Source organism: Neopelma chrysocephalum, unplaced genomic scaffold, assembly GCF_003984885.1.
Source record: "Neopelma chrysocephalum unplaced genomic scaffold, ASM398488v2 Primary Assembly neopelma1_25, whole genome shotgun sequence".
Taxonomy (NCBI): domain Eukaryota; kingdom Metazoa; phylum Chordata; class Aves; order Passeriformes; family Pipridae; genus Neopelma; species Neopelma chrysocephalum.
Genome location: NW_020897694.1, coordinates 28,119,296 through 28,141,480, shown reverse-complemented (window position 1 = coordinate 28,141,480; position 22,185 = coordinate 28,119,296). Strand labels below are relative to the sequence as shown.

The window sequence follows — 22,185 nt, the reverse complement described above, 5'->3', positions numbered from 1 at the left end:
CTTACCTTGCTGTCAAAAAGATCAGTCCATTTTGTTGTTTCCCAGAATGTCTCTGTCAAAGCTTCTGAGCAGCTCTCATGATCCTCATCTTTGCCCTCTGTATCACTGGAAGCAGCCCCTTCTTGGGCCTGCAGATGAAGCAGTTGGTCAGCCAGAGCACTTCCTTTTCGACAAAGTGCATCCACTAAAGTACTCTTCTGTTTTTCCATTTCACTAGAAAAAGAAAACAGTATGAAAAAATATTTAGAATTTTTGCAGATACCTCATTAAGAACAGAATCAGTGCCAATTGAGTTTACAGTAGTTAGTATATGCAAAATGAAAATAAGCACAAAGATAATTTTTAAACCAAGGCTAGTAACTATAACTTAAAATAATTGTAAAAAATTATCTAAGACATTATGCATTACAGAAACTCAATCATTCTTCTAAGTCTGAAATGCCTTTGACATCTTAAGGCAAGGGCAATGCAGACTTTTAAAAGTAAGCCAGCATTTAGATATACAGCTTTATAGTTCCTGGCATTATCAACAGAGAGAGTTGAATCCACTACTAACATAAGCAGATACAATTCTGCTGACTTCAAAGGAATTACATCCATTTAAAGCACCATTGAATCTGGTGTTTAATTTCAGATGTTAGATTCAACCACATGACCTAATGGGTCAACTTACCAAGAAATGTTTAGAATGAAGTTTATGATGTCATGGCTTTGCTTTTACAACAGCAATTCTAAAATTACCCACAAATTTGAATTCAGGATAGCCAGAACAGATGGACTAGATTTACAATTGAAATATGCTACTCTAATATTAATATTAATTAATATTAATCAACAAATATGCATCTCCCATGTCAAGGGCCTAATCTTCAAATCTGCTGCTCTGTTCGTGACTAAAACAGCACCATACTACGTCCAGCAAAAACCACCACTTATTCTCTAGACTAGGATGTCACCTTCAAAACAGTGTCTTCCTAGAGATATATATACACACTGGTAATTCAGAGGAACAATCTAAAACTAAAGAAAAACAATGAGTCTCAAAAATACTCTGAAGCAGAAGTATGGTCATCATGCTTATCACAAATAAAATCTTTTGCAAGCAGTTAGTTCTTTGGCTGATGTCAATTTTGTCTTCAAATACAGATCTGAATGGTCGCAAAAGATAAAGAAAAGGCATGTCGCATTCAAAACACACACTGCTACTAACATTCTGCTGGTCCCTCTGATCTTAGATTGAGCTTGATACAAAAACTTAATACTCTATTTTTCTGATACAATTAAATCCTAAAAGCACCCTTGTTTATTTTATTGAGTAAATGAAAAATTGCAGGTTTCAGTGTTCCTGCATTCTGGAGATATAATAAGAAAACACAGTAATTGTACAGTCAAATTTGAAATTACCTACCTAAAAGTACCACAAGTTATCAAAGTTATATTAATTCAATTTCTTATATGCAGAGACAAAGTACATAGATCACAAAAATAGGATGCAAGAAAATTATTTACTGGTTAGGTACTTTTTTATAGTAGTTGCATCAGGCCTGGGATCAGTCTTCATGGCAAAATATACTGCTAACGCTGTCTGATCAATATGAGAGATTACAGTATTTGCAGCTGCAACAATTTCATCTAGTCTTTTCATTCGTTCCTAAAGGAAGAATAAAAAAAGATGTTCAGCTCTATGAAATCACACCACTTCACTGGATAACACACTACATTAGGATAACTGCAAAGTTATGCAGAAGTAACACTAGATAATTAAACCTGTCATTTTCTCCCCTTTCTCCAAAGTTTGCTTAAAGAAATATGGAAAGTTTGCAAGATTTCCTGCATACATAGTCCACTTCACTGAAAATAAACAGTGAAAAATATGAGGTTGATATATGGAAAATGCAGAGTTTATAGAAAAAAAATCACCTTTCAGTACAAATCAATACTCTTAAATAATGGTAGTAGTTATTCAATTCAGAAATAAATTTAAAATCAGAACCAAATGAAAAAAAAATATTCAAGCTAGTGGCATACACACAAAGGTCTTTATTTTCACTCAGATGCAAACTTTTCTGTTCATAGTTCTCATTTTTGAGGACAGATTCTGGATTTAGCTATGTCATTTAAAGGGATTACAGTCCTCACCTGTCTAAGCAATTCTGCTGGAAGAAATTATCAATCCAGTAGAGGAACAGATTGGGATGTGTGTTTTTCTCAATAACCACCATTCAGAATAATACTGTTGTAGACTAAACCAGTAAAGAAACTTACAATTTGTTTAACCAAACAAGGAGTAACTGATAAGCAAACAGTATAGATAAGCATACTTTCACCCTGCTGTGGGATTAAGTAAACCACCACCAGTTATGGAGGCAGTTGTCACTCTAATTAGGAATTTCTGCTTTATAGTACTGAGTACAGTCACTTCAACTCCAACATATATGAAGAAAGACTCAGTTTTCAGGCTACATGGATGTATTGAGACATCAAGTTTAAGAAGTGTTAAATAACCTTTTCAGAATCCAGCTGATGAAGTCTTGCAACATATAATGGAAGATGATTAGGAAATGCTTCTTTCAACTCATTATACATGTCAGTGGTATCCAGCCTAGAAGAGAGGAGGATACATCATGAAAGTACAGATTCTAAATATTTTTTTGAATTTCAAGTTGCTTAAAGCTTGTGTAGCAACGAGAGCAGACATACTTAGTCATCCACTGTATTTTTAGATCTCTTAAAGCTTCAGCAAATTCTTCTTTTACGTCTTTTTCTTTCTCCTGTTCTTTTTCTTTCTCTTTGCTGCCATTTTTACTCTTTGATGGTGATGGTATCAGATGATAGTGAACAGTAAGGACATCCTGGAGGTGGGAAAAGAGACACATACTGAAAGGGATACAGTACATTTTTTTCTGATGCAATATAAAAGCTAAATCATAGCCAGCAACTACTCTGAGCTACACATACAATGAGTAAGGATTCTGAGAGCAAAGGTATTAGACTTTAAGAATTCAGGAACTGCTTTAACTTTATATTCTAAGCAATGCAAGGACATAAATATTAATACAGCACATTAGGTGTAAGAAAAGAAAGTCTAAAATTTATGAAGTTTGACATTTTTATGTTCATATAATTTTAAAAAGTATTAGTGAATAAGAAACACGGAAGGTTTTTTTGTTTGTTTATAAAAAAGGCAAATAACTTGGATAAACGCAAAGGAAAAGAAGACAGAGATCCTATCCTAGAAATCCAGAAATAAGCAAATTAATAAAGATAACTGAATTCTAAAAAATATCACAGTAGGATAAGCACGAAACATGTCACAGGATATACAAATTTATTCCACCCAAGATACTATTTCTTCCATTTGCCTACTGAATTAGCTGATGTATCTACAGTCAACTGCTACAGACTTTCCAGTTTCATCTGTACCTGTGCTCAAATAAGTCATCACAACAGCAAGTTTTTTTTTAAACACTGTATGCTTATACAAGTATCACTATAGTTTGAGTTCATGCTACACTAGTCAACAATTACCATAAGAAAATCACCTACAGCTAACTCATCTTTGACCATGCTCTGAAGTCCTTTTCCCAAGGCAACTTAAATATAAGTTTGCAAATAAGCTAGCATTAGATTTCAGTCACTCATTCTAAAATATTACAACTGCTGGGGGAGGCTGTTTTGTTCTTTTTAGGTTTTATGTTGCAATCTTTAAAAAAGTTTTTCCCTAAACAGCGAGGGCACATGTCCCATTATGTTACATATAGGATGTTTCATAGAAGATCATTAAAGTTTACATCCTCTAGATACCATTACTCTGTTGCAACATTGTGCCAAATGTTGAGTTGCATGCTCAGTCACTGTGGCAATTTAATTATTCTTACCAATTGTTCCACAATACATTTGTGGGAATGCTTCCCGTAAACCAGGTTAGTGTTGTGGAATAAAATGAAACCTTGTGCACAAGATGGAGTTATTTAAGGTTACTCGAACAGCAGGTAAAAGGGTGGCTATTAGAAACTGCTATGCCTAACCTTGCAATAATGAACTTGAACACTACACTTCTGAAACATTCAAGGACATTGACGCAGAAAAATTTTATTTGAACTGATAATTCAAACAGACCAGTAACTTGCTAGGGGTTATTGAACACAGTACTGCTAACAGTGACATCAATATTCCCTTAAAACAATTTTTCGAGCTACTTAATATGTAATCATAGAACAACAACACTGACATTTAAATACTATTTTTTTTAAACTAGTTTAGATAACTAATCTACATTAAAGGAATTCCTTCACAGGAATCATATAAAGAGAAAAATAATAATATAATTACAGGATAAGAATATAATAACAGGAATATAAAGAATAATTCCTTCACAGGAACTATCCTGCACACATGCATTTCAAATATGAAGGCATGACCAGTCAGTACAGCTAAATAAGACTCAGCAAGATCTAGGCCAGAGCACAATGAAAGAGGTCATGGAAGTAAGCACATGGAGGAAGGTACAGAGGTCAGAAACATGGTAGGGGCTCACTAAGGTAATGAGAACAGTAGAAACCAGCAATGTAGTCCATTAAAACAAACTAACATTTTAAGGTACCTAATAGGTTAGTTAAGCACAAAAATCTGAATGAGTTTACCATGTTTTCTAAAAGATGTCCTCTATTGAGACTAATATTTTCTTAAGAAGAAAACCAGCCATTCTCAGAAATATTCTTCCAATTGTTCAGGATTTCCCTCTTGAAAGTCCTTTTTGATCTTACTTGGCAACTATTTTTGGAGTTACGTATCTAAATGACCTCTGCATTCTCAACCCCTCTCTATATGAGAAGGCTCTACTATACTACTCTGGTTTAAGTTTCAAACCAAGCATAACTGGATTAACAAAAACCCACTTATGTGGAGAAACACTTTCACTTAGACTAATTATGTGTAGCTAAACCATCAACAGTAAAATGTCATCTCCCCATTCTCTCAGCAAGATACTTTTGGTCATGAGATTCTGCAAGCATTACAAGCTATGACCACTGAAAGGAAATCAATGAGCTTCAGACACAGGCACCCTCCCATCAAAAGAGCTTAAAGAATAAGGAGGTACACTCTTCTACACAGACTTCAAACTTATTTCATGGGATAAATAAAGTTTAGGTGCTTATCATATTTAATTACATATAATTTAACTATAACAAGACCGTAAGATGGACTGAAAGCTTCTTTCTCTATTCTATCTGCAAACACTAGGATCATTTATAAAACCTGGCAACCCCCTAGATATCAGAAGATCTCAGAATGGCACTGTCATTGCCATCAAAGAGATATTCATCATTAGAAACTAAGGAGAAGAAAGGCAGTTCTTCAGAATTCAGCACTTCAGCTTGTGTTCTTATTCAAACTTCCCTCTGAACAGAATTCCTAGAATAGTGTACTGGATTTGATTTTACATATACCTATAAAAAGATACACAACTGTAGACAGATAAAGATATCAAGTGAGAATATTATCCATTGAAAAAATTACATTAAATAATCTTTCAAATTAATGCAAAAGATGCTTTTTGTTTATCCTCTAAAAATTTGTGGAGTATTAAAAACTTTGGAAGTAGATAGGATATGCACTTTGGTCAGTGTACTCTGTGTAGTTTGATAAGCCTGAATTTACTTTTAACTAGAACTACAAACTGCATACATAAACAAGAACAATGCGCTCAAAACAATCACCTCTCAAAAGAGCTTAATTAACTGTTAATTTTGCTTCAAGATTTCAATTTTCAAAGATTTTTGTCTGGTGATTCAATTTCTAGCACTTTATGTGGAAAACACATATGAACTACTGTTTTCTGTACTTCCAAAGCATTCACAGCAAAACTAACTACAGGCAAACAGCTCCTTCAAGAAACACATCCCAGGTCTCATTTTTCATTTAATATGCATCTGCATATTAATGCAATTCTGCATACACACAATTGAATGCACATATGGAATCTGAATCTGCTTTAAGATGCATACAATTTGTGCAGTGTTGCTTATTTTTATGATAATACTCTAATTTAATGGAAAATTAAGATTCTTGAAGTCACCAGCCAGGCTTACACAAAATTTTATTAGACACATACTTCATCCTATTTTTGAAGGTCTCATGATTAAACAGGGATAGTGTCTTAATGCTCAAAGAAAGTCACCCTTCATGTTTGACTTCACAATGCTATTTATTAGACTCCCACTAGTACTTATCAATACCTGCATAATGTGTTTCTTGCTTTGAATCAGAGGAAAGAATGGCAGAACAGGGAGAAAGATGTAGAAATTTTCTAATCCTTGGTTAGTTGTTACATATTGCTGTTTAAAAGCTGCATTATGTAAAACAACACAAAATTATTGTTACAGACCAGAAAAAGTCAATGATTTGTTTTTCATTCTAACTGTGTTCTGGACTACACTTGGAGACAAGGGGGAAAAAGTAACCAGATTGTCACTGCTTTATAATCAGTAATTGTAAAAACAAAGACACCTGCTTATTGTGTAGAAAGAACATCTTGACATTTTTGTCCAAGTTATAAAAGAATTCACTATCTTTGGAAAACTAGGCTGCTATTTCCTGGCATAACCACAAACTGCTTTTATGCAATATAGAGAAGCTGTTCAAGTATGGGCTGGATGAGCAGTCAGGTAGATTGAAACCTGCTGAAAGGCTGGGCCCAGAGGGTGGTGATTAGTGGCACACACCTGGAGGCCAGTACCTAGTTGTGTACCCCAGGGATCAGTACTGGATTGAATACTGTTCAACATCTTCATTAATGACCTGGATGATGGGGCAGAGGTACCCCCAGCACATCTTCTGATGACATCAAACTGGGAGGACTGGGAGATAAACCAGAGGATCATGCTGCCATCCAGAGGGACCTTGACAGGCTGCAGAAATGGGCTTGCAGGAGCCTCATGAAGTTCAACAAGAAGAACTGGAATAGAATAAATCCAGACACAGAACATGCTCTGGGGCAGCCAGCTGGAAAGCAGCTTGGCAGGAAAGGAGCTAGGGGTCCTGATGGACACCAGGTTGAACATAAGCCAGCAGTGCCTTTGTGGTAAAGAGGGCTAATGGTATCCCAGGTTGGATTACACTTACTATCAGCAGGTTGAGGGTTGTGATTCTTCTCCTTTGCTCTGCAACAGTGAGGCCTCACCTGGGGTGCTATGTCCAGTCCTGGGCTCCTCAGTAAAAGAGACATGTGGATCTACTGGAGTAAGCCCAGTGAAGGTCCATGAAGATGTGAAAAAGATGCAAAACAGCTGTGACTGTTCAGCCTAAAGAAAGCATTTGGGGGGTGTGGAGCATTTGGGGATTGAACTCCCCTATCTGTGTAAATACCTACAGGGAGAGAGTAAAGAGAAATCCAGACTGTCCTCAGTGGTGCACAGTGACAAGACCAGAGGCAATGACAATGAACAGAAGCACAGGAGGTTGCCTCTGGACATCAGGAAACACTTTTTCACAGTGGGGGTGACTGTACGCTGGGCATAGGTTGCCCAGAGAGGTTGTGTAGTCTCCACCCTTCAAGATACTCAAAAGCCATCTGGGAATGGTCTTGGGAAACCAGCTTTAGGAGACCCTGCTCAAGCAGGAGGGTTAGACCAGATAACCTCCAGAGGTCACTTCCAGCCTCAGCTGTTCTATAATTCTGCGAAAACAGAAGTACTTTCAAACAACCAGAAATACCTGCTCTGGATCTCTCATAGTGTCATGCACATATGTGCAAGCTAACAAGTTCCATCTCTCCTCAACTAAAAAAAACCCAAAACCCAGAAACCCCAAAACAACAAGAAAATCCTTCCACAGACTAGTCATTGGTACCAAAACAAAAAAACCCCACACATAAAATAAAAATGGCACATGTAAATTAACACTCCTAATCTTACAAGAGGGCCTGGACTTGTCTGTAAAAAATACAGAAAGTCTACACATACTTTTTTTATTGACTGTGTCACAAAAAAACCCAAAACCCCCAAGTTTTCTGTGCTGGAAAACATCTTACCTGCATGTAAACTTAGGACAGGGTAGGGTAAGTACTGAAACTTGTAAACTAGGAAGGCCTTGGAGTTGTATTCTCAGAAAAATGCATTAACTAATAGAGCTCTTACAGAACAATGCTGTGAAATGCATTGTGTTTTATTTATTTGCTGCTAGTGCACTGATGAGTAATAGACGGAAGTAACAAGAAGAGTGGTTTTTATTTCGACTTCGGGTGGTTATACTGCTCAGTATATCTGAACACAAATCTCTGTTCTAAAAAAAAAAAACAACCCTCAGAACATGCAACCTCTAAACTGTTTAACAGGTTTTGTTATGCAAATTAAATTATGAGTAGAGTTTAACTCCCTTGTTAGAGATTCACTTAGTGAAGATTTTATACCCTATTCATCAGGAAGCCAAGCATTTACTTACTAAAAGTGATCTGCATGATTTTCAGATATGAAAATAAAATTCAGCAACATGCACTAAAATCCTTCCTGTAAAGCCTAATCACATTCCCACAGTTATTACACCAAGATCAGAGTAAGTTAGCAGGTTCAGTTATAAGTTCACTGTTAACAAAATAGCAGAATGTGGCAACAGACTGTTATCCATGGTTCTCAGATCTTATTTCTAACAAGAAAAAACCCAGTAACTTTATAAAGGTAGTCTATTGGAGTATTTTTTGCATTTTTTTAATGAACTGTTTCACACTCTGACTTCTGGCAGACTATTGTATTACCTGATGTAAAAATACGAGAAAGCACAATATTAAACGCTGCTGTATTGAAAGTCACTCACCCCCTATCTAAAATATCTTATACATACTCCAAAATTCATTCTGTAAATTCTACTACTTGCTACACAACTGTATAAACTCTAGCCTGTAACAAAATACATTCAATTTTAGAAGAACCATGAATTGAGAGACTTTTCCACCAAGTCCACCAAGTCCATCTCACTGCTTCCTACAGTACGTTTTTTATGACTGTAATGAAGCCAACTCTCAATTCAGTAGATTAGGTATAGAGTTAGATATTCATTTACTCAATTCTACATCAACGGGTTAGGTTCGTATTCAATTCTCAATCTGCAGACAGAATAGGCAGAAACACTTGCCCCAGAAAATCTAGACCACAAACACTTAAGATTTCTGAATATTTAATAATGAGAAAAAATACAGGCCACTAATCACCACATGCATTTTACACCACTTATTGCAAAAGTATACACATGCTCACGCGCCTCTCAGCTACAGTAGTGTTTTGTCATTCTACCAGGAAACATACGTAAGGTGCTGAAATAAATAATTCAGGTCTAAGTAGGCAGATGAAGGAGACAAATTAAAAACCAAGACTGGTAGACAAATTCTTTAAGTCATATGCAAAAAGACTTAAGCATATCTTTTTCAAAAACTAACATTCAGTACCTTTTTAAATTTTCCTTGTCGTTTTGCTGCAGACTGCCCCTGGGAGTTAGAATAACATACTGTAAGAAAACATGCACACACCACACAGGATGGAGACACCTTCTCTGTACAATTATAGTCATACTTTCAACCTACAGATTGCTAACTTTTAGAGAGTCACATCTATGTTCAAACATGCTCTTAAAGCATGCTCTTTCACGTTTTCAAAATTAATAAAACAATGCATCATTGTGTATACAGTCCATTCCTCCTGTAAGATAAGCAAGTGTTGTTAACCACTTAGCTTCAATTAATAAATTACAGAAATTGAGCCTCAGAATTTTAGTTTTTAGATTGTTGACTGTTTACTGGCATTGTTGTATTTCATAATAAATATACAGAAATTAGATACATTTTCCCTTACCTTGCATCCACCTGCTGACTTAGAGACAACTTTGCTGCCTAGTCCTCCTTTTTTGTCTCCTGGTACATACTGAGATTCACTAAAGGCAGCAGAAAGTATCTGATGCTGTTTGATACCATCCTTTTTCCAGTGAAACGTGACCATAACAGTAACGCCTTAGACTATGACATGAGACATGCCTCAGCTAGAATTTCTCTCCGTGAAAGAAATTTTTCTCCATCACATGAAATTTGACAGGCAGTATCTACCTATCACAGAAACTACTGTACATAGCCACTTAGTCTGGTTTTAAAATAAAATGGGCAAGAATCACAACCAACAGTTCAAGGAAGTGCAAAATTCTAGTTAGGGAAACTATACTACAGTAGTGTAATGGATTTACCATGAATTTCATAAAAGCACACTTACAACCTCACAGGAATCACAAAGAAATAATTAAACTAGGTATTCTAGAGTTCCTAGTTACTGGGTTTTTCCTCACTGATACATAAATTCTCCTGACAGGCATTATCTCACCTGCAGTTATATGCAATCTGCCCCAAAAGTACTAGCTACAACCAAATCAGACTGAATGAACTAAACTTTTATGCTAGAGAAGATGTATATGCCCCCATACTCACAGAAACCTATTTTGTATGAAAACATACTCTAATTTTATATATATTGTTCAGCCACATCTAGCGATATACGGACATAGATGAACTACCTTTTAAGTACTAACAATCACCAGGATTGACTAAAAATTAATCTCAGGTATGCCATCTGTTTAAAAATAGCTAGGAGAATCTTCTAAACACTGTAGCACCAGATACACAGAAAATAGTTGTGCTTACTACAATCATTGTTGCACTAGAAAGTCATACAAGTAAAAAACCATTTTTTCACAGGATGTTGCATTATGAGCAAAAAGACCCTACAGCTGTTTTTCTAGCATCACACACAAAGATCTCTTGCTGTTGAAGCATACAGTCATACTAGTGGTTGACAACATCAGTGTGTAGTAGGTAAGAATATCTATGTACTCGAGCCAGCAAAATTCCTACTACTTGGTAACAGTAACACGTAGGTATTTAGAAAACACGTATTTTTGTTCAAAATTGTATGCATGCAAGGAAGAGTATAGGTGCTTATTACAGAACCAACATGCACAAAACACTACAGATGCATGTATTTTTCATTCAAAAATTACAGTAAGTTATGGAGTTACAAAAATCAATTTTAAAGGCTCCATGCCAACAAAAAAGCAGTTGCTTCTAGAAATAAAAAGGTTTCAGAGTGAAAGAACTAGAAGACACAATTTAGAAAATGCAACTAAATTTGAAATTAGAAGATGAAAATAAAATTAGAGCTACTTAGAAATTATGCTGACTTTATAATGAAACAACTGCTTCTAAAATGCATTATATATTATCAAACCTAACGCTCTTTAAAGTAATAAACCCATACAATACAGTACTTCCTGGCATGCCATTCACTTGCTAAAAAAGTTTCAGAAAAAGAAACCAACATCCATCTCATATACTCACAGCTTTCTTTCCAAGTTCTGTTTTAGACAGTGTAAGGCTTCCTGCAAGATAACATCCTGGTCCTGCTCCTTTGGGTATTCTGTTCGAAGAAAGTAAGTTCAGTGTTAAAACCAGGTTAATTAAGGTTCCATGAAAACTACAATAAAGAAGCCAAACACTGAAAGAGCAACACAAGAGGAATTACCAAGCCTGAATAGGTAGACACTATTCAAGTATCATTTTAGTTAGGTGCAGAGGCAGCTGGTTAGATGTAGATGGGAAAAACAGGACTGCAGTAACTTACTTGTCATCAGGCAGAGATGTAACAAAGAATGGCTGACTGTGTTTTGGTGGTAATGTCAAACTGTTGGATTTCTTCTTCCCTAAGAGAGCAAGGCTATGGTTTTCATAAATATCTAAGCTCAAGGTACTAGACAACCTGTGAGAAACAATAAATGGAAGGTCTTTGATGCGATCCAGCTCACTGTTCTGTTCGTGACGAATTTGTAACCGAATAGTGTAATCTCCTTTTTCCAGTTTCACAGAATACTGAAAGAAAGAAGTTCTCATAAATGCCTAGATTAAATATTTCACCATCCAGAAAAAACCACAAACCCCAGAAATAAAACTGTCGTGTTCTTCTTGATCCATATAGTTCTAGCCATTTAAAATATATTAGATTGCTTGGTTTTGGAATCTCCTGAAAACAGAGTGCTTTCAAGACAGGATAGGAGCCAAAACATGTTTTGTACTGAGGGAAAATAATTAAATTTTCAGACCACAAAACAGGCACAAATCAGAATTCCTGTTAAGCTTTCAGTTCAAAACCTCTGCAGGTTTGCCTTGATACACTTTCAGTGTACTATGTTTGGGTGCTCTGGGTTGAGATCACAGAACATTTCCTACTGTCTCAAAAACTACCAATTTTCACACTGAGAGACCCAGTGTTCCTGTGAGATCTATGGCTGCAGTTTAAAGAGCTGACAGACTCTTTGCCCTGAGCTTGTTACTCAGTTAAAAATATGCAGATAAATAATCTCCATTTATTAAAAAAAAAACAAACAAAGAAACAAACAAAAAAGACCCAAAACAAAACTAAGAATTCTCTCCCTCCCCACATCAAATCACCCAAGAAAAAAACCTCCAGACTATCAAATTCTTAGTTTTGAAAATGTTCTTTCATTTCAGTCAATCTAAAAGGGCAACAATGTGGATGTTTGGAGCAGCAGCATGCTAAGTTTCCTTTCTGCTGCTGCTGCAATAATACAAAAGGCAGCCTCAAGAGGAAAGGAACAGTATTCAGAACTACCCTGCTCCCAGAATATCCCTCTCCTAGGTTAGGGAATCATGCTTCTGTTGCTATTTCTTCCTGGATTAATTAATTTTGAGTTGCTTTAGAATTGTCCCATGATGCACAATACCACAGAGTTACAGCATGGTGGTCCACCAGGTGAAAGTAACAAAGTACTTTTTCTAGAGTTCTAGATTTTATAGCATCTTAAAAATGCAGGTTAAGGAATAGAATTTTAACGCAATTTCTGAAAGTAATTTATGAACTTTAAAGCATGTCTTTGAAACTATCTTTTGTACACTTCTGGGATGATCAATTTATCAAAATAAACATTTTATTGATGAAGTTCAACTGGATTTCAGATTAGTAAAAAAAAAGTTTCAAAACCATAATAAAACCATGGAAGAAAATTTTTACGTCTTTTTTTTCCTTCTTTTTTTCCTTTTTTTTTTTAATTTCTGCCTACTTTCCCCGTGATCCAGACACACAAACTGTTAAAGCAGTAAGAGATTTCCACAGAGGTTACAGTATCTACAAGTGTTGTGCAAAAATCTCCCTTTGAAAAATGGAAACAAGAAGAAAACCATGCTGAAGAATTAAAAAAGCTGTTTGGAGAAAGCAGCAGCACAGAAAACGACAGCCCTCATGGATACAGAAATCTCTGATTTAACAGCAGACAAGTCAAACTACAGAAAAATAATGGATTCTTTCCACCTTGCATAGAAAAGTTTAAGGTATTGTCTTTGTAAAAACCCCAAACATAAAGACAAGTAAAGACAAGATTTTGAATTCACTTCTTGAGAAGTGCCTGTCAAAATCATAAGTTAACAGCTTTTCCCGTTTCTCCTTCCTTAAAAGAGGAAAAAAAATCATGTTCTATTTAATGGACAGAAACCTATCAATTTTTTAAAGACAAATACATCACCATTGAATATGTCTTCTTGTGAACTCATAAGAACATTATACCTATGCATCAGGAAATGTTAAGAGCTAACAGCAGGGCTAGGTGGTGAAAAAGAATGAAAATTTTCACCGTCTGCAGAAAATAGAACGTAAAATATATACATTACTCTGTACCTGGTGTGGATAGGCATCTCCTGAACCCATTTGTCTTTTGTTCTGGTCAAAAATAATCCACAGTTGACTATCAAATTCAGATTCATACAACAATTCACAAAGAAGTGGACAGCTTGGAGTTACTTCTCCACTCTTAGGCTATTAAAAGAAAGGTCAAGGCATTTAATCTTGTACAGAATAAAACAAGTACAATTCATATACAGATATTCTAAAAGATAACTGAACTGTGGCCCATTTCATGCAACAGCAGCTCTTTAAGTGGACCAAATCAGAATTTTGATGTAGAGTCTAGAGTGTGAATCTAGACCTCCTTTCTGACAGGAAGTTAGTTAAAATTAAGATCTATCTGGTTTTAGAAAACATGCTGTACTTATTACTGACTTTTAAAAAAACAGTTACCTTACCTGATGGAAATTATATGTCAAAATCATCTCATACAGTTGACGGTTATTTGGTAAAATATCTCTGGAACCCAAAGGTTTTATTTTTGCACTCACTGGTCTGCAGTTAAACAACAAAAAACAACAAAAGGTCCTCTTAAGAAACATGTATCCTCTACCAAAATTTGTCTTAAGTAGAAGCATATTCTGAAGTACAACTGAATTCAGTACATGCAATAACATCTCTTAAATATTGTAACTATCCAGGCAGCATAAATTCCTCAGTTAAAATTATTGTCAGTTCAAAAACAAGGTTTAATGACATTACAGACACAGCCAAAAAAAAAGAAGCCAATGTAGCAAGCATGTCTAAAACTCAAAATAAAAGGCCATAAAAAAAAAAAAAAGAAAACCAGACTCAGGTTCAGAAAACAAAAAAAATCAGGTTACACTTCTAGTATCCATGCTGAAATCAGCACTTCTATTCATAACGAAAAGACTAATGGTAAGGCAATTAGAAGACAGAACAAACAGTTGATAATTCCTTGCTATAGAAGATTGTATCTTAAGAGAATCTATAAGAGGCCTTGAGAAATCTGAGTAGTAATATAGAAGAATGTACACTACAGAGAGTGTATGTTAATTCAGAAACAGTTGGGAAAAGCCATTGCTCAGGGCAGCACAAACACTTTAGACATTAAGCATCAAAGAATATAAACTAAACAATAATGATATAGGAAAATTTGAGCTTCAGAGATAAAGAGTAGCAGAATCATGGTGGCCTGGCATCATTAAAGTTTACATTTCATTCATTCAATCTGATAACCTTTAATTACAACATCAGAATTTTTCTCTAAGATTCTGCCAACTCTTTCACTGCCAAGAGCACAGACTAGTCACCCAGTAAGATGTGTATGCTGGGTCAGACCACGTGTCCATTTAACCCAGGTTTCCTAGTCTGGCAGACACTAGATAGGCTGCTGACAGAAGACTTAAGAACCGAGTAATACCACACATGATACACCTCCCTAACGTTCACCCTGTCTCCAAGCATTTGAAACAAGAGATAGAATGAGAAGCCATTCAGTATTTTTCTTCTCTGTGTTATGACTCATTAGTTCATTCAAGAAACACTATTCCCGCCTTAATTTAAATGCATAAGTTTTCTCCATAGTTTACTTAATTGCAGTTCATTTACTGTCAGACGAGCGCCTTAAATACTACAAGGACTTAAGAGCATCTCCATTTTTCAAACCAAGAATGAGGCAAAGCTATATTAAGGGATTGTTTTATTTCCTCACTTAAGGCATATCAAATTGAGTACTTCTGAATCTAACATTAGGTGACAAGTTTATTAAACAGTAAACTCTTAGTGACCTCAATTCCAGTTACAAGTATGAAAAACCTCCAGACAGAGCCCCCAGGTCTCCACTGACAGTCCCAAATAAAGGAAAACTGTGGACTACTGAGCACTGTGAAATTGTCTGTACCACATCTTAAAAGCACCGCTTAAACCACATGGCATTTTTTTATCCTTCTGAAGTGACCAACTGTAATAATTGCTGCACTGTTTAAGAATTTTCCAACAAAGCTTTTCCTCCAAATCAGCATTGTTGTCAAACTGACAACAAGATAAACACAGCTTTCCACAAAAAATTCAGCACTAGATCCTACAAAAACACTTCTGATCAAGTAAGAGAGAAGTCTTCCCATGTCAAAACTGGGCAGGATCTGAAGCAGCTGCTTAAAAAAAGCCCACAAACCCAAGCCAACAAACAGTAGCACCAAATAACTCTACAATTTGTTTCTTTATGTATTAAAGTGCCTTTTAGATATTAAAATGCATTTTACCTGTAAGTGTGTCCTTCAGAAGCAATGGAATATTTTTATATATTTTTTTTTAAATTAGCTTAAGGAAACGAATTTGTATGGAAAGAAGTCACCATAAAGAAACGAAAAGAGGGAAATGCTGAAAAATTAATTGATGCTTCCAAAGCTACTTTGAATTTGACAAGAATATTGTTGTAATTCTGAAATTCACTGTTAATGTGTTACTGTTTTAACCCTATGCACAATTAGTTTTCCCACTCTCCCAAAACAGTTCCCCAGAAACTCTACCTGAGCGTTTGAACCCAGCTTTTCAGATTTATGCATGGAGCAATATCTTCATATTTCAACAGGGACTGAACATCAAATCGTACAATGCCTTCTGAAGCATGCTATAAAAAGAGTATATAACAATTAGGCTTCTGTGCACCTATAATATCAGATGTGGACCACCTGTTATATCCCTGTGTTATATAACACAAGCTGTAATTATTTACACTTTAACAAGAATACTGCATGATTTTGAAAGTATCACAAGTGCTTCTCTATTTTACAACAGCAGATATACCAGGACTTGCGAAACTTTAGCAGGTGGGGCTACAGTCTTATTTATATACTTACATACTTTATTATAAGTGTATATATATATATAATATATAAATACTTTGCATAGAACTGATAAGTCATACTTTGAGCAATGCTGGATTTTGTTTGTGCATTGGGGATTTTTTTTTCAATATGTAACTCATATATACAAGTATTATTCATCTAGAATATTAAAGCAAGTATTTTATGGTGCTTCTTAGGATTATTATTACAGAAGAGCTTAACTCTGCAAATGAGAAACAATACTACATAGACAGACCTAGTGATGGGCAAAATCATTTGAAAACTTTCTTTTTACCAGTATCCCACAACAAAGACTGTACATGAGCACTATTAAAATTTATTTTATGAAAGTCACCAGTGCTCAAAAAGGAAGAGCAAAACTGTTGGTATTCTGTCATTTTTAACTCTCCATTATTTATTTGATGTAATCCTGCTGGGCTGGGGGCAGCTGCTGTGCACATCACTACCACCAGCTCCTTTTTTACTGTTCTACTGGTTGAAGACCTGGGACGTTAGCACATTGCACCCACTCTTTTTTCCCCAGTTTATTCCGCTCTTAGAGCCTGATTACATCTAAATTCACCCATGGGACAACTATAATTTGCTCTGGCTTTCAGCTGAAAAAAAAGAGAGGAGCCAGGATAAATTGGCATGGTGCTGCTTCATGTACGTATTTCCCTATCAGCTCTCAAAGAGCTCTCTCCTGAGTGAGGCAGTGTCAAACTAAGCCAGCTTGCGTAGGACAGCAAAAATATAGGACCAAGACAGAGTACTGTAACTATTATGATACTAACATTTTAGGCAACTTTTTCAATCTTTTAGTGTCACAGAGCCTTAGGCATCATGACACTGACTCATCCACTGTGCCTTCAACTGCCCTAAATGATGACCCTCAACCCAATCAGCTTGATAACTCTCAAGCCAATCTCAATGAAACAGTGAACAGAAAATAAATTTTAATTAAATTTTATTCTGAATATGGTATTGAGAGTATTGTCTTTTTAGCAATGTTCGTCTAGATATTCAAGTTCAAGAACTGTGGGCCCAGCAAAATTTATTTGCACAAACACTTGCTAGTGTAAGCGTATGTACAATTTCAGCCTTTTAGTATGTTTTTTCTATTGGTGTTGAGTTTAGGAGTTTTGCTTGGGTTCTTTTCTGTTCTTTTCCCACTACTGATTTCCAATGAAAAGGCAAAGAAAAAAAAAGCATAAATAATGGTAATGGGCATTTCTGTGGGACTGAACTATTTTGCAATTTTTAAGAGAGAACATGAACATCTCATGTATAAGATACTTTAACTCAGTCAAGAAGGAAAAAGCTTTCTTTTCTGAGGCACCATAGGGTTTCAAAATAATTAAAAATAAACACTCTGGAAAACTTACCATGTTTAGTTGAGGAGCAGCGCAAAGTACACCATGGAAAGAAATTGTGTAATTAATGCTAACATCACTAAGGCTTGCCCACCACCGAGCAACACAAAATTCAATTGTTTTTCCAGCCTGGGTAATAAAAGCACAAAGTTAGACTCAAGCTCCCATCTTCCTCTTCTATTGATCCCAATCCCCAACCTCCTTCTCCCAAGACAATAAAAACATCAGAGTACAGCTCAAAAAAGACCTCTTATGTCCAGTTTACTCCAACTGTATAGATTTGTACAGTACCAAATAAGACATACTTTGTTAAAAAACACAAGAAAGCTCCAAAAAAACCAGGATGACTGATGAATGCATCAGAACAAAGGGTGTTGGGATATACCCTACACAAAATGGTACAGCTTTTTAAGGTTACCTTTTCCTTTTTTATCCTTCAAACTAGGCAGACAGGTTAGGTCACAGATGAGTTTAATATGTGTGCCCCAGAAAACACTTATCAGAAAAAGAGATCCCACTCCCTGCCTAAATAAGATGACATGAAGCTTGAGAGCTTTAGGTTGATTTTATTTTTGTCTGCTTGGTGGGGTTTTTTGTTTTGTTTTTTAATAAATATGATAAAATTCATGATGTGTCAGTGGGACCAACTTAGCGTATGGTCCCCCACCAGACATTTTCATACAGGTTAAGGGACTGAATAGCACAGAAATTATTACTACTCTTTGGCTTTAGAGCTATACAACTAAACTGAGCAAGGCAGGAGACAAACTTTAGAAGGCTCTGTTATGCACACCCCTGAACTGCTAGCTCATTCCCAGGTTGTGTTTTAGGCTCTTGAGCTAGCATTATCCAAGCTAAGCCTGCTCTACCAGCTATCACCTGGCTTAAACATCAAGATGTCCCAGATTACCACATTAACCACTAAAGGCAAAATATGCTGAACTACAGCTATCCAAAAAGTCATAGTTCCTATTTGAAAGGGAAACAAACTGCTTTGTATAAACAAATAGAAACAAATTGAAGATATTAACATGTATTATATTACTAAATAGCTCAGAAACCCTAGAAAGCTATTAGACTGAAAATCAGATGCACTAACTACTGTAACAAACACACGATTTCTTGGGTTGGGGGTTTTTCTTTGGAAAAAAATTCAGAACAACATTATAATGCACGGATACTTTATTTATCCCACACTACCCTAAGTAACTTACTAAAACAGGAAATGCTTCAGTCACTGATCCTTTTTCTGGTAAGGATGAAAATTTGTAGAACTCATGACTTCTATATGCCTTTTGTTTCACTAGCTGAACGGCATGAAGCACAAACTTGGCAGTAACATCAGCTGAACATGAACTCACTGTCACTTCTAGGTTATAGAAAAAGAAATTAGGTTTAGTTTCAAGACCCAAGAATTTGAGGAGGAAAGCAGAGATTCATCAGAGAAACACTACTTTTGCAAATCATTTGTAATTTAAGAAGTTATGCAGCAGCCCAAGTGGCTCCATATGTGAAAAATGCTTATATATCAGTTATTTTCAAAGACCCTTTCAGATCAAGGCAAACTAGCTAAGTTCAGAGAAAAATTAAAAGAAACATTATGTTTCACGAATGGTGAAAATTAATCAGATACTACAGAGTACAATCTGTACAGGACAGACTACTGAATTCCAAATTAGGAGTCTTATCACTAACTTCTGTTTAAATGAAAGATTTTTGAAAGGATTATTATTTAATAATTTCATGCAGGAAGACGAGGAAAAAACCCTTTTTTTCCCTTCTTCCAAATTACAGGCTACTTGCCCCTTATGAAAACCACATTTTCTTCAGTTCTTCAGTTCAACATCTTTCAACACTGCATCCATACACCTTAAAAACTAGACAAACCTCAGACAGTAATACTTTTCCATAAACATGGGGCATTCATCTAGGTATAGGAAATCATTTCAGATTGTTATTTGCTGGTTTCTTTAAGACTGAGAATCATGATCCTACTATACCAAAAACCATAGGATAATTCACAGTCACTCCTTTAAGAGTTTAAAAATCAAATAAATATTTTACATATTCATGGGTTGAATCCTTCAGTATTGATTCAGGCAGAACTCAAAATGATTTAAAAATAACTTTGTCAAGTTTGACAGATGTGATTTTTTATTTAATTAAGGTGGTTATTTCCTCACCAGCCCATGTAGATCCCTGTGGAACATCAATGAAATGCCTTCGGATCTGACCAGGTTTAAAATGAACATCTGTATAGGTCAGGTCATAGCTTGATGATTCATCTACTCTGTATGTCAAAAAGAAAACACAAACCGTAGTCAAATAAGATGTGAAGCCAATATTTAAAGTATTTTTAAATGCAAAAACACTCTAAAAATGTCTACAATGAGGATGTTTAGTCCTCAGCACCAATTATTTTAATCCATAATAGTACAGAATCAACAGCACAACGTATCCAAAAGATGAAAAACATCAGCTCCACCACACTATGTAAACACCCTCCCCACCTCCCTGAAGTTACAGCACTTAAACGTAAGTATCAAAAAATCCTTATTTTCAGTGGGTCTGCTCTTCCTGGCTGAGCGAATTGCCACTGAAGTGAGCTAAGGTATGAAAGAAGAAGTATCTCCGCGAAGGAGTCAGAGAACAGTTACTTCCTCTCCCCTCACTGCCTCAGGGCAGATTGTTCACCAAACAGGTTTAATCAAATACTGCCCTTCCCTATCAACATCGCTGAAGTCATGTTTAAAACAGTGATGGACACAATACTATTTGTAAACTCCCTGTATTAAAGTCATGACCAAAGTGTATCCCAATGTACAATGGCCAAATAATGCCCTCTGCCTCTATGTACTCTAGTCCACCAGGCAGAAACAAAAAGCCAACTCCAGTTGACCTACAGGTATGAGTACATTGATAGATACTTTGTAAAACAAGCCAGAAGGCATCTGTATTCTGATGGAGCAGGAAGCTGCTGCCACTGTGGCTAAGCCCACCAGAACACACTGCCTTCTGGCTGTCAGGACCAAAACTATGAAAATGTCACAGCTGTCTGTCTGCTGTAAGAATCTTTCCAGGTGTCTACTCCCTTAACAGAGTTAGCATTAAGTTCTAGAACTCCCAGAGTTCTGGGTTTACTGACCTTGTTGGTATAACAACAGTGATTGGAACTCTGAACAGAGGGCCTGCATTAGGCGTTGCTGTATCATATCCACACACCTAACAAAATAAATACAACTACTTAAAATCTTTGGTCAAAACTAAACTACAGAAGACAACATTCAATTTAAACTACTTGCAGAGTACTTTGAATCTTTGTAATAATCACTGAGGAAAAAAAGGCCACTTGACCACTGTCACCATAGAAATAGTAAAACACTAACAACCCCTGAGGAAAAAAATAAGTTTATCCTTGTCTTCCAGGATTATGTTAGAAAAAATATAATTTGATTTACCATGTTTTTCACAGCCAAGCTTTAAATACTATCTCTGAAAAATATGTTCAATCACAGAATCTCATAATGGTTAAGGTTGAAAGGGGCCTTAAAGATCATTAAGTTCCAACTCCTCTGCCATGGGCAGGGACTCCTTCCACTAGATTGGGTTGCTCAAAGCCCCACCCAACCTGGTCTTGAACACTGCAAAGGATGGCGCATCCAACAGCTTCTCTGGGCAACCTGTTCCGGCATCTCACCACTCTCACAGTGACTTTGCCAAAATGTTCTCAGTGGTACCATAGAAGACTTGCAACTCTAAACATCTTAAGCAAGCACTTTTAAAAAGAAAGCTGGTATATCATCTTTATTGTGATCGAGTACAATGCAACGAAAGCATTTCAATGTTAATATAAGGTTTGTGATAAGGATAGAGAGGGCTGAAAAATAATTGTTGGTGGTGGGTAACTTTCACAAGAGTAAAAGAGGATGACTGGGAGAGTAAATGAGAAACTTAATGGCTTTGTTATTAAATTTGACAAAATTTGAATGTAGATGCTCAAAGTTAGCTACATCTTCTAGTGTACACAGCCATTACTACACATTTTTCTCCTTCACCTTCCAAAATGGGATGTAGTAGAGGTAAGGAAACAAGAAAATATATTACATCACTGTAATCACACAAGCAACTTCAGAAGCCAAAGCAAAATCTTGGGTCCATTTAAGACTGCATGGCAACATCACAAAAGCTAAGTCAGTCCTTAAGCCAGAAGAAATATTTAAGACCTCATAAAAGCACAAATCTCTATCCTCAATAATAGTATCTGTCAATTGAGACAGATAG

At 35.9% G+C, this 22,185-nt stretch overlaps 1 protein-coding gene across 2 annotated transcripts in view; it reads right to left on the bottom strand.

Moving 5' to 3' along the window:
- Positions 1 to 22,185, bottom strand: part of TPP2 (tripeptidyl peptidase 2) — a 54,662-nt gene that overhangs the window by 10,328 nt on the left and 22,149 nt on the right. Inside the window, exons 15-28 of one of the 2 annotated variants that reach the window (XM_027674699.1) lie at positions 21,050 to 21,126; positions 20,088 to 20,194; positions 19,119 to 19,273; positions 17,917 to 18,033; positions 16,214 to 16,314; positions 14,120 to 14,216; positions 13,716 to 13,853; positions 11,652 to 11,896; positions 11,369 to 11,447; positions 9,440 to 9,478; positions 2,701 to 2,852; positions 2,506 to 2,602; positions 1,521 to 1,651; positions 6 to 213 (exon numbers count right to left, since the gene is read on the bottom strand). In XM_027674699.1, the coding sequence (XP_027530500.1) occupies positions 6 to 213; positions 1,521 to 1,651; positions 2,506 to 2,602; positions 2,701 to 2,852; positions 9,440 to 9,478; positions 11,369 to 11,447; positions 11,652 to 11,896; positions 13,716 to 13,853; positions 14,120 to 14,216; positions 16,214 to 16,314; positions 17,917 to 18,033; positions 19,119 to 19,273; positions 20,088 to 20,194; positions 21,050 to 21,126 (1,743 nt within the window). The remainder of the gene's footprint in view (positions 1 to 5; positions 214 to 1,520; positions 1,652 to 2,505; positions 2,603 to 2,700; positions 2,853 to 9,439; positions 9,479 to 11,368; positions 11,448 to 11,651; positions 11,897 to 13,715; positions 13,854 to 14,119; positions 14,217 to 16,213; positions 16,315 to 17,916; positions 18,034 to 19,118; positions 19,274 to 20,087; positions 20,195 to 21,049; positions 21,127 to 22,185) is intronic. The other variant, XM_027674700.1, reaches the window with a different exon arrangement.